The sequence below is a fragment of the Syngnathoides biaculeatus genome, chromosome 22 (genome assembly GCF_019802595.1).
Source record: "Syngnathoides biaculeatus isolate LvHL_M chromosome 22, ASM1980259v1, whole genome shotgun sequence".
NCBI lineage: Eukaryota > Metazoa > Chordata > Actinopteri > Syngnathiformes > Syngnathidae > Syngnathoides > Syngnathoides biaculeatus.
Window position 1 is genome coordinate 12,651,750 of NC_084661.1, and position 13,573 is coordinate 12,665,322.

Consider the following 13,573-nt stretch of genomic DNA (forward strand, 5'->3'; position numbering starts at 1 on the left):
ACTTAGTTTTTTTTTAATGTTAGAAAAAAAAAAATAACGTCTAAACAAATTGTTATTGCTTTATCCCATTCATGTTCTTAAGGGCAAATCGACAGCGGACTGGGCGACTGGACGTGTAGCGTCCCCAACAGCGCCGTGGTGTGGCCGTGACGGCGCGTCATCTCGTTGACCTCCCGGTGACTCTTCCTCTCTCCCCGCCACCGATTGAGTGATCTTGTGGAGAGGAGGGAGTTGCCATGGCAACAACAGCAGTGTGCCCGCCGCCGTCCTTTATTTACCACTCAATGGGGCTGGATAATGGCGGCGTCCTGAGAGGCACATCGCTCACCGCCAGGAGGTAGGTGAGGCTGTGGCGTCACCGCCGCCGACATGGCCTCACCTTCCTCCTCGTGTCTGCTGCTTAAAGATATTTATCTGCTGATCTTTAAACATTATAACTTATTCTTTTTTTTTAATTTTAGTCTAGTTTTTGTTCTCAAGGTGCATCAGTATGTAACGTCGGTTTGCTATTGGCTATTGGAAGGACGACTGAATTTCCCCTAATTTGGGTTCAAATTGACCCAAGTGGTAGTTGGTCCATTTTTGACCTATAATTGGGTTAAAATTAACCCCAGTTGTTTTATTCTAACCTAACCGATACAACAATTTATCTATGCATCCATCCATCCAGAGCCACTTTGACGCCGATAATGATACGAGTCGCGCTCGCTGGCCACCAGCTGACTTGTCGCAGGCCTTGGGAGTGATGGAGCGCAGGAAGTCTCTCATTGCCCTGCCACTGAACCCGCCGCCTAACGCTCCCCCCGCACCTCGTCCCGCCTCGCTCCTCTTCCTCCTCGCCTGTGTTCAGATCGGCTGCGCTAACTCCATCATGCTAACAAAGAAACATGGAGGCCAGGGAGAAATCCATCATTTATAACCTTGGGGTCAGGTACAATACTGACGCAACCCTACTTGCCAAACCCGCCCCTGAAAAAATACATAATTATAATAATTTTGGGTGGAAAAGTCCTATTTTTAGAAAAAGCCTGATGTAAAAAAAAATGTGGAAAATTCCTATTTTTAGAAAAAGCCTTATGTAAAAAAAAAAAAAAAAAAAAACTTTGGAAAAACGAAATGTATAGAGATGGAATGATTTTGGGGGATGGTCTTATTTTTACATCATTTATTCAGAGGTATTTGACACACATACACGCACACACACACACACACACACACACACACACACACACAAAAGCCCCATTTAGCTATGCCTAGATAACCGTAAAAGGCATTAATATAATGAGCACTTTCCCGCAGAAACTGTTGTGGGCCACAACTCACGCCCAGGCACTCTCACACAGTCTCGCTGACATCATCATCATCATCTTTACCTGACCAGGTCCCGCCTCTTTAAGGCATAGATCTAATAACTAGACACTATAATGTGTGCAGAATTTTGTACACATTTTCATTTTACAAAAATGCCTCCATCCATTTTCCGAAACGCTTTCCTCACCATGCGTTTTAGAAAGCTTAATAGGTGTGTGTTTAAATACATTTAAATGTTTAAACTGCTCGGGTGCAAAATTAGGATTAAAAAAAATATATAAAGTCTCCGTAGAGCTGTTCACTTTGTACTGGCGGGTCTGGAACATATCACCCCGCGATAACCGGGAGTGCAGTGGATATCAAAATATTAGGTGTAGCAGCGTTTGAGATATGGATGGCTCTTGTGCACCTCCGCACATCCAAAGGGCCACTTAGTGTCCGTCTCTGTTCCAAGAGGGCTTTTAATTAGTGGAGTGAATTGGTCGGAAGGATGAAGGAGACACTCGAAGAAGATCTCGGCGCGACGGGATGAGATGAAAAGAAAAGCGTGTTTTGGGACAGCGTGCGGCTGCTTAAGATAATGACCATTTAAAGAGCATTTGTGTATGCCATTGAGCGTCTGTAATGATGACGGCTGTTTATGCCGCCCCCCGCATTCATATTAATTAAGCAGAATGGATCGAGTTATGGGCACGGGCTGAATAATGACCTACTGTAGTTGACCGGACGGTGACCGTTGCCTCCTGCGTGACCCCGGAGCCCAGACTCACCCCCTGCTACTCGGGGTGGTAAATAGGATGTCTTGCTTGGTGTCTATGGCCACAATAGCAGCGGGGGTCCTTAAATGGCCGCATGACAGAGCAAGGGGGTGTGACAGAGTTCACATAAAGGAAGAAAGGGAGCCCTCAACGCCGCTTTTGTCTTTCAGTTTGACTTTTTACGCAACCCAGGAGATGACATGAACGTGGTTTGATTTCTGTGGTATACGAGTATGAATTTAAATCACTTGCCCTTGCAAGATACACGAGTCACATGCAGACTCTGCCCAAGTTGACCTTGCAAAATATGTGAGACGAATTGGGTTTGCAGTGAACCTGCATCTATGCTTAGTTCACGATTCACAAATTCACTTTTGTTTTTTTCTAGTGAAACCTAATTGTAGCTCCCATAAGTGTCAGTAATAATACTCAAGTTAATTTTATTTACTTATTTGAATCAAAGAGTGAATTCGAGTAAAGAAGAATTTATGTGATTGAGAGAAAACATTTCCTTTTGTTAGTTCACGTTTATGTAGCGGAACCTTGTTCACCAATGTTGTTGGTGTCAGGGTACTTATTTTGGGGCACTTCCTGTACTAACAGTACATCAGCGGCAATGATTCGACGGGAGTTAGAAAGAGAGAAGCAAGAAGAATAACTCAGTTTGGTCAGAAGGTCAATGAGGTGTGTTCATTGCTTGTGTTCTGTCATTTATATGTGTTATGTGAATTTCCTACGACATATGTGGCACAAATTGGCATCAAAGCATCTTGGCATGTCGGCATATAATCTTGTTGACGTGCTAATAAAGGCCTGTGAAAAACAGCAACTTGTCCGGAGTGACTGTAGTGGAGTTACACTAATTGCACCCATTTACTGACAAAACAAAATTTTTGGACTCTCTATATTTGACTGTGCCCTGCGACTGGTAGGGAAGATAGCTGGTATACACTCCAGCACTCTCCTTGTGAGGATAAGCGGCTCAGAAAATGGATGGATCGATAAGACTAATTTATTCCAATTACATTTATTGAACGCAGTTTAATCTCGTAACTGCTGGAAACGTCCTCTTTTAACAGGGTATCATTCCTCAAAGCTTTCCAGGACCCTGTGATAAACAGTACCACGCAATGCACTGTCATCCATTTCAATAAATGCTTCCCAAATGGAGTCTGGTCGTACCAAGCGAGGTTTGGGTTTCAGATGTCAAGACGGCATTAGTGTTTGAACGTAGAGTTTCAATTGTATATTTAGCCTGGGTAATTAAAGTTTCAAATTACGGTTTCAGAGCAACTGTATGGGTGAGGGTTTTTGCAAGTGTTGACCTGGTAGTAACCATAAAATTGAGGGCGAGCCGCTTCTGTACGGGTGTGTATGTTGTACGCCAGATGCGTTCTGTGTGTACCTATGGGAGTGTGCCCCTGTGTGAATGTGTTTGGCCACATGAATCTTTGACCTTGTGTTTTGTGTGTACGCCGATTTTTTTCTTTCAAGTCACACACCGACTTAAACGATTCTGCCCTTTTCCCGCAAATTCACTTAGCGTTCCGCTAGAGGCCATCACGGGGTGTCGCTGTTGTCCATGTTCTTTCCTCTCTTTTGACAAGCAGCTGGACACTTTGGGGCTCGCACGCCATTGGACGGCTCCCCTCACCAGATGCGGGCTCTGATTCGCCGCCGCGCCGTGGAAGAGGGGAGACACGCCGGCAAAGACGGGGAGAGGCAGGTTTACACCATAAATCTCCTCCCAGTCCATCCCGACGTTCTCCGTGAGCGCCCCTGGGAATACTGGAATGTGACAGCTGACCTGCGGAGTCCACGTCGCCGGCCACATAAATTATAGGGCCAGAATGCAGGGACAAGCTGATGTTGTAGCGAGGAGCGCATGTGAAACAACAGCCCTTTAGCCAGTGTGACAAATTCAAGCAATAGTGGAACCGCGTGTAAATCAATAATCAATCGGTGCTGGAGCAGCAGGCTACGCAGCTCCGGTCATGACGCGGGGGAAAAATATTAAACTGGGGCCGCAATATAGATGGAGTGAGTACATAAAGTGCATAGTTGTGGCCACAAAATACAATTTACCTGTTGTCCACCCTTTGTATTTTGTGCATTCTGTGGCTTTGCAACATGCTGGTCCAGGTTAAAAGTATTTTGTGTGGTATTAAAATTTTGGGCCTCCCAAGGTCATGTCTTTTTTTTTTCTTCCCAAACAACGATGCACAGTCATGACGCCTGTTACGAAAAACACACATGCTCTGAAATAAGAAGCCAGCGCGAAAGGACACTGAAAGAGATCTGCCAGCAACCCACGTTGCATGCATCAGAACCAGTGGCGAGCCAACGTAACGACCGAGAGATGAATTCATATCAACTAATGGGATTCACATGAGTTGTGAGTTTCTTAATTTATTTACTTTGTCATTGATACGTGCACACAGACACAAATACACAGCAACACACATATATACAGTAAAAATGTGCACACTTTACAGTAAGCGAGGGATCAATAATGATGGACGAGGGTCTCGTGAACAACGGGCAGATTCTGCTCAGTTCACAGCCACATGACACCATGTGTCCATTCCGCAACGCCAACACTCAGCCCTCAACGCAACACTTTGTTAGTGCCATTGATTTAGCACTCAGCGCGTGTCCTTATTAGCTTGTAATTATGCTCCGTGTTGACATAACAGCGTGGACAAGCAGCCCCCCCCCTCCACCCTTCACACAATTTATGAGTTTTTATTACACTCATTTCATGCGTGTGGTTCCCAGTTATATAGGCTTCAGACTGAAGACCCGGCCCAGGGCCCGTATTTCACCGTAAGAGGTCAAGGTTCCTTGAAATCCTGCCGTAAAAGTCGACTGCTCGCACAAGACGCAGGGAAGTCCTCCCAAAGGGCTCGTTAAAGTAAATAGGCGATTCCAGGCTATAATCTGCGTGGTGCTATTCAGCGAGGTTGTTATACAGACGCGGGTCATCAAAGCAGACACTTAGGAGACGACAGGAGATTGTCTTGATGCAATTTACGACTGCATCTTCCAAAACATGCATGAATGTGAACTTTGACTTGAGGCTGAGGCGAACTCACGTCAGACTTTCGCAAATGCTTTTTGTGTCCTTAAGTGGTTTGATTATACAGTTTGTTCACAAGGTTTATGAAATTCAGAAGCACTCACCTCTTCCTAATTTTGGGCCATATTTGGCTCCTGCCATGTATGTGTGTGTGTTATACAACGTTGTTGTATCTTAGTCCGGATTTTTTTTACTGACGCCCGAAGTACAATGTGTTATAATTAATTATGTTTACGAGACAATTGCGTGGTAGCCATTGTGACATTTCCATCCGATCAGAAGCGCCTGACAGGGTGAAAATGTCAAAGCGGAGGTGGCAATTTCATCCAGTGGGACTGACAGGAGGAGCTGGCCGTGATCTTCTTTTCAGCTGCATGCACCTCAACCACAAAGAAAGCACCTTTAAGTGTCTTTCAATGTTGATCAAATGTGTACTTGTTTTGGCGAGGGGACCAGCAGGCGGATAAAATTGGATAAATTGCCAAGATTGCAAGCGAAATGAAGTCAAACAAAAATCCCTATGTTTGGACAAGACTCGTAAAACAATTAACCTCATTAATTTATGGCTTCAGAGATTTTCAGTACACAACTAATTCATTTTAATGGAAACACTTCACCCGAGTCGTTGAGAAAGTATGGATTCATCAAGAGGCCTGTAAATTGCTTTTGGACTAATTTAGATGTTTCTCCCCTGAAATCAGTTAATTGAAATGTATTCATTAAGTTTTTTATTAATTTTCATTTCATCTATGGAATTAAACAATTGGTTAAATCATTACTTGTAGTAAAAGAGGGTTTTTTTTTTTTTGTTTACCTCATTTACAAATGACCTTGCCCATCTGTCAGTTTTAAAAATCAAATGACAGAACATGGTTTGTCATCCCACGGCCTAAAGTCAATCAGAATCTAGACATTTGGACAGGAGAGATTATGTATGGCACCTTTTGCAGGGAAAAGACTACTCATAACAACATGCAAATATATCACTTTGAAGATGACAATCATATTTATTTCATATGACAACGACAGTTTATAATTGGACACTCTAAATTGCCCCTAGGTGTGATTGTGAATGCGGCTGTTTGTCTCTCTGTGCCCTGCGATTGGCGGGCAACCAGTTCAGGGTGTACCCTCCCTCCTGCCCGTTGACAGCTGGGATAGGCTCCAGCACTTGTGAGGAAAAGCGGCTAAGAAAATGGATGGATGGATGGATGGATGGATGGATGGATGAACGACAGTTTAAAACCCTGGCACAACTATATCATCTGGTTCCATTTTACTGTATATAAATGTCTGATGATTAAAGATGCAAGAAGGGGTGAGTTTTCCCCCAACATAATCGCTACTAAATACAAGATCTAATCTCCACAAATTTAGACACAGTACACACATGGATATCTCCATTTTAGAGGCACCAAAAGTAACTGAACGTGAGCGATGCAACAACGAGGCATTGATTTCCAGAAGGGGGTGCTGCAGGAGGATGTGAGAATGGAATCACCTGCAGTTTATGTCAAGCAGAAAGGCAGGAAGAAAGAAGCTGCTTGCAGACTCTATTAACCCCTGAGATGGAGCCGCTGTAATGAACAATAGCGCCATTACCCAGCGTCACCATGGCCCTTCGACATCGCGCCTGTGAGGAGAATGATGCCCCCGCTATGGTGTGTGGCACTCGCATGCTCTGTAAAGAACGTCACTACGCCAAAGGGGAATTTCACTGCTCTCTTAACAGGGAATTTTACTGCTAATTGCCACCGCACACCAAGTGACGCGATTGTACGCGGGTGAACTGTCATGCTGTGTGCACCGTTCTGCAACTAGTTGCCATCAGTGGCCAACAGTCACTTTTGCTACGATTCAAAATTAGAATCGCTGGGGAGCGGCATCGCAATGTCACAGATAGAACGGCCAAACGAAAATGACATGAGCTTTTCGTTTTACATGTACCTGGCCCTGAATAAGCGAAGAGCGAAGAGTCTCTGTGACTAAAATGCACGAGTCCGGTCAATGATTTGAGCCAAATCCCACGCTCTCCACTTGATGTCTCACCCGTTTCCTCTATGTGTTATTACAGTATATCTACAACACCTGGGGGAATTCACTTCTTCTTTGACATGCCCACCATGTTGTTTGTAATTAATAATACAGGACAGTGTAGTACATAACGTCGCCTCAAAAAATTTCAAGATAAAAACACCAGGGGTCACAGTTTTTCCATTGCAGTAAATCGGCATTAGTGCGTGAGGTTTGGGGGTGTGAGTTGCCGAAAAAAACATTTTTTTTGGGGAGCGATTTTCCAGTTCAGTCATGTTGCTCAGTCCACATTGGGAACTTTACTGGTCTCTAATGGGGGATTTAACTGGACTAACATGTAATGTCAATACTGCAACAGAGACTTCCACCTCCCCCAAACGGGGAATTTACTGGTCTCTAAAAGCAAATATTCCCACTGTTCAGCAGCAAATTTCACTGCTTTCCAATGGAGATTTTGACTACTAACAATGAAGACATGAGTTGAATGCTTTCGTGCAACCCCTCAAATAAAACACACATACACAAGTGTGTCCACACAGACCTTGCTGAGGATGAAAATGAGGTCTCCTCTGAAGAAGGACAGCTCATCCGGTGCGTCTCCTTGGCAGTCCCACACGGCCTGATAGTAGTTGGTATAATCAGACACTGCCCAGGACACAAAATTAGAAACTGTTCTTAATTTTTTTCCGACTTAACTGATGAATTATTTAAATAAGTGACATTCTCACCGACTTTGCTGGATGTCTCTAAGACCTCGGCTGGTGGATCTGGAAAATCCTCATCTAAGTAAAAAAAAAAGAAAAAAAAAGAAGAGCACTTACTATTATTACTATAGTATATTGTTTTACCTTGTGGAATGTTAGTTTTGTGTCCTGTATGTGTTTTAAATAATTTGTGGAGCACTTTGGTCAACCTGTTGTTTTAAAATGTACTCCAGAAATAAATATGGAGATGATAAAGGTCAGATGGTTTTAAGCCAAATACATTGATACATATGCTCACCGACAGCTACAGAATCCAACAATCTAAAAAAAAATAATAATAACGGTCCTATACCACAGTGCTACAATAGACAAACGAACATAAGCACCGATATCTATTTTAGGGAAATATAAATGATCAATAGCATTTATGGATCATTTTGAAGACACTCTTAAATTCACTTTGGAATACATATTTGTGTATATTCAAATTTGGCATTTCAAATGTGAAATAGCAAACAAAACAAGAGTACTGACAGTTTGCATCAAATGCCAGCATTTGACTTTGGCATTAAAACGGAGCACACAGTGATCCAGCTCAATGCTAACATTTGCTGATGTGCAGCCAAATGAAGCAGACTATAAAACGGCCGTTAAAAAAAAATAATAATAAAATGGATCTGGAGTTAATGAGAGAGTCATATGAATGCTTAGCACAACACGATTCTTGTCATTCTCACAGAAGACTGCCCTCCCACGTGACAATCAATACGAAAAGGAGGTAGTCGTTGTGCCTCATTGGTCTGGGAGGCACGAGGGTTGTGGCGGACCCCGCGGGCTGAGCCAGGATACATTGATACCGTCGCTGGTCCTGGACATCCATCATCAACACTAGGACGATGACAGCCAGGCCAGGGCCAAGCAACACTATACTGCTGCCAGCAAGCTGCATCCATGCTTCCAGGAAAAGGAGGCCGCACGCACACACACAAACTCCACATTGTCACACAATGCCAATGGCTGACAAGTCCTTCTGCTCAACACGTTTGATTTTTATTTTTTTTTTTGGGGTTGGGGAGGGGAAGGTTTTTTAGTGCTGAGTCAGCAGTGTGATTTTGCCAGACTGCTCCAAACAGACCATGACTCATATGGTTCCATATGCACTGCAAATATGATTTCACAGTGTTTAAAATTTGGTTGCATGGGTACTAGAATTGAGGTTCCTACATGGTTCTACTGTTACAAAAAAATATGTTTCCAATATAAAGTAGTTATAATGCTACTAGCTACGAAAAAAATATGGTTTGGGTATGCTTCTGCAAATGGTAAAAATGTGGTTCCGATATAGTTCACAGCCATTACGAATATAATTCTAACATGGTACTTTAGGTACTAAAATATATTGTTCAAATACTGTTCAACAGGTATCAAAATACAGTTATAACATTGTTTTATCATTAATAATAATTTTCTTTCAATAAAAGTGTTCCTAACATGGTTCTATAGGTCCTAAAATAAGGTTTTCCCGGTTCTAAACATGCATTTCTAATATGATCCTACAAGTATAAAAATATGGTTTGAACACCGTCCTATGGGAACATAATGTGTTGTAACATCATTCTACAGATACAAAAATATGGTTTTAATATGGCCCTACGAGTATCAAAAGATGGACTATGGGTATTAAAAATATGATTCCAATATGTCTACATGTGTCATAAAAATTTACATGATACACATAAAACAATAAAAATAAAAGTTTCTATAGGTAGTATAAATATGGTTTTATGGGTACTAAAACTATAGTTTTACATGCAGTAAATATTTGGTTCTGACTTGGTTCTAACGGTTCATGAACGAAGACGATGCCAACAATTGAGGACAATGTGTGGTTGTTGTGAAGGTAAACTCTTGAGTTACAAGGCCCAACCTCCTTCATTACTCTGCGATCGTGCCACATGAAAACAGCCATAAATACAAATTGAAGAGAAAGTAATGAGCGGGTGCAGGCTGCAAGAGACCAAAGTGCGGCGCGCGGTGATTGATAAGTGTCGGGGTGAGAATGTGAACGAAAGAGGCCGTCATTCGATCCGCCATCTGTGGTCAAACCCTGTGCCTCCTCCCAGATGGCTTTGACCGGCGGCGTGACACACGCAAGACTGATCAGCCTCTCAGCACCGATTTTGGCAAAGGTAATGTACTCACTGAGTGAAACTGAATCTTGATGTATCTTATTTAATAGGCGCAGTGATGGACGATGGCCCTGAGAAGATCAGATCACGCCTTTTGTCCTATTTCTCCTGGACACATGGGCGTGTGCGCCCTGGCCGCGGACTCCCAGGAACGTTCTTCATCAAATCTCCCAAATTTATCCCAGACAAGACATGAAAAGCTCCAACACTATTTTAAGATCCCAGGCTGGCCTTCATTACTTCGACTAAAATTCTGTTGCTAGGCAACTTGATCGAAAACTCGACTTTGAGGATCAAAATGGGAGACTATTTGTTGCTTAGCAACATCAGCTAACTGAATGTGCTATAACAAAATGGAAGTGTCCGTTCATTTATCCCTGCATTTTCTGTGCTGCTTGTCCTTGTTGTGGTCGCGGGTGAGTTGGACTTTGGGCGATACGTAGACAATCGCAGGTCGCACATATAAACACACAAACATATTTCCAATGGCAACAACATTCTGTTTTTCCAGCCTTTAATCCACACACACACACACACACACACACACACACACACACACACACACACACACACACACACACACACACTGCTTTTTAGGTAAAAAAACGACAGGATACAGGGATTTCAAAATCCACTTGATTGTCAGTTCACACATGCGATTCCCCCTTCCTACATATTCTCCATTGTCATGCCTTTCGAGGAAGATTTTTTTTTTCAGAATTTTAGTTGGTTAAAAAGAGTTTCCTGCCTAGGGAGATGTAGCAACCACTCATCCATCCATCCGTGCGTGTGTGCAGCCTACAAAGGGCAACTTTTGAGTTGGGACTCCATACCTGGCAGAATCTCATAAACGTCCTCCTCACTGCCTTCTCCCTGCCTTCCCACGCTACCGTCAGAGGCCCGGGTGGCGACGGCAGCCGCAGGCCTGGGCAGGGCTGAGGGCCGTTCGATGTCGTCATAGGTTGTCTCGTCACCATCGTCGCCTTCATCCTCCTCCTCGTCCTCGTCGAAAGGAATGGTGCTGGAGCTAAGATCTGTGAGAGATAATAGAAGAACATTCAGAAAAAGAGCCTGTGGTTGGATTTCAGGCTCCATCTTGCTTTGATTACTCTGTCATTGCAAACACAGATCTGTGAAGCACTTCCCTTATCTCCTAATCTTAAAAGAAAAAAGTACCGTAATAAGAACTGAAAAACAAACAGACACGTTGCTGGGGTTTTTTCAGTGCCGAGTCAGCAGTAAAACAGTTCTGTGGTTCGGGTCGAAACAAAAAAACATGTTTTTAACAGTTCTACGGACAACTGTAATATGGTTCCATCATCGGTATTAAAAAAGTGGTTTTCATATGGTTTTATAGGCAAAAAGAATATTGCTTTAATATACATCTAGAGTTACCAAAAATGCAGTTCTCACGTGGTTCAATGGATACTAAAAATGTGGCTCTAATATGGATTTATGGATACTAAAAATATGGTTTTAATGTTTGTATGGTTACTTAAAATGTGTCCAGATACTAAACACGTTTCCATTGGTACCAAACACATGGTTATGGTTCTACAACTAGAAATATTCGGTCTTATATGATCCAAAAAAAAAAAAACTGCTGAAGATGGAGTGCAGCCTTCCGCGTTGAGGAGACCCATCCATCATCAGGCTGCTTTTTGTCATCCTCCCACCAAAAAAAAAAGAAGGAAAAAAAAAAGGAAGTAAGACAAACTGCTAAGTGTCCGTTACTTCCCGCAAGCGGCCGGGCCCAGCCCGTCTCAAGCCAGTTTTAGCATATAGGAGGGCACGGCGGCCCCCCGCTTGCTCCAGATGGACGAGCGGCCTCATTGTAGGCGACGGGGGCCGCTGCAACACGAGGCATCAGGTCCGGGCAGAAATCAATGTCATGGGAGGATAACCAGAACAGCTACAAATCAATTTCCTGTAAGCTGGAATTCAGTAGGAGGGAAACAAGGTGGGGGTGGGGGGCTTCTACATAATGTACAAAAGACAGAATGACATGCAAGTTATGTGCCATTGTTTCATTTTTGTGTTTTGATTACGGGTGTGAGTGTGCACGTGTGCATGCGTGAGATGATTTGAAAGTTAAAACTTAATTTTTTTATGAAAATCCAATTCCCATCAATTTCTCCCCTTTGTTTCCATAAAAAGGATGACACTGACATCAAATATGACTACCTCGTTTTGCTCTTTGTTTCTTTATCCCTTCTGCAATGTGCTTTATTTCTCCAGACATCAAATAAGATATAAAACAGGCTTTCTTCTTGTTTTTCCCAGTCCTGTTTTTGACAATCCATCCTTGTCAAATGCAAAACAATCTCAATAAGATTACGCTCATGTTATCTGTTTTCTAGGGGGATTTAGACACTCAAGTCTTTTCTTTCAAAAATAGCCGATTGAGGGTCATACAAGTCACTATCACCGACTGTGCTTTTAAAAACTGGCCCCTCTGTCTTTAGCCAAGTTGTTTGTGAAATAAGTGAACATCAGGATGGATACGCTTTGAGCTACGGAAGCAAAAAAAAAAAATCTATTAAAAAAATGAAAAAAATCTTCCTGTGCAACAAATTCTTTAATCTAAAACAGAGACGCACCAAATAGCACAATTGTGCGTTCATAAAAGTGCTTACCTCGCAGCACAAAACTGATGCAGTTCACCCATTCTCGAGCCTCCTGAGGACTGCCGGCAGTGAACTGGAAGGAAAAGGCGCAATTCATGGAGATAATTACACCCAAATATTCCCCCTCTGAAACTGAACTACCACTTCAATCTGCAGTTTCAGTCACATTGAGTCAAAGAGTCTGTAAACAGTCAATGCGTTCACAAGTACAAAGATCTTTTGGGCCTTGCGTTCAATTTCTTATGTGAGAATAATTTCTGATGGATTACCGACCTGGAAAGTCCTCTGTCCGGGAGCAAACAGCTCAAAGCAGGCATTCTTTTTGGAGTCTTTCCTCAGGTTTTTGTTGAGCTGAACACTGTAGTCATTGATGTAAAACGAGCCTTTCTGTTGTTTATCTGCCGGGGAAGACAACGTTGAAAGACGCCAAACAGTTTTGTTCATGTGAGGCTCGTGTTTGCCAAACAACCTTTGTCACTGCCATAGTAGAAGAAGATGGAATTATTGAGGACGCACCATCTCTTCTGCCACTCTGAGCCAAAGAAGCTGTGATCTACAGAGAGAGGTGCACCACACATTTTAAAATTCCTGTTAGGAAATCGTAACCGCCACAGGTAAGCGTCTAAGTCACAAACACAGTCAGTCAAATTGGCATTCATGCTAACGCTGCCTGGCTCATGGCCCCTGTCCTGCCATGTCTATCATTTTTGTGATTTTGCCCCCTTTCAAACCTTGTTCAGTATGAATGCGTATTCCAATAAATATCCATTACAATATAAAATAACCAGAGAGAGGGTACAAAACTTTGCTGTTGTATTGGAAAAACTGTTCTTGTATTTAAAAAAAAAAATGTCCAGATCCTCAACTCTCC

At 42.8% G+C, this 13,573-nt stretch overlaps 1 protein-coding gene across 3 annotated transcripts in view; it reads right to left on the bottom strand.

The window, feature by feature from the left end:
- skap1 (src kinase associated phosphoprotein 1) overlaps window positions 1-13,573 on the bottom strand; it is a 42,248-nt gene that overhangs the window by 8,320 nt on the left and 20,355 nt on the right. For all 3 annotated transcript variants that reach the window (XM_061809476.1, XM_061809478.1, XM_061809477.1), the window contains exons 6-11: window positions 13,172-13,255; window positions 12,976-13,100; window positions 12,712-12,775; window positions 10,909-11,109; window positions 7,911-7,964; window positions 7,724-7,827 (exon numbers count right to left, since the gene is read on the bottom strand). In XM_061809476.1, the coding sequence (XP_061665460.1) occupies window positions 7,724-7,827; window positions 7,911-7,964; window positions 10,909-11,109; window positions 12,712-12,775; window positions 12,976-13,100; window positions 13,172-13,255 (632 nt within the window). The remainder of the gene's footprint in view (window positions 1-7,723; window positions 7,828-7,910; window positions 7,965-10,908; window positions 11,110-12,711; window positions 12,776-12,975; window positions 13,101-13,171; window positions 13,256-13,573) is intronic.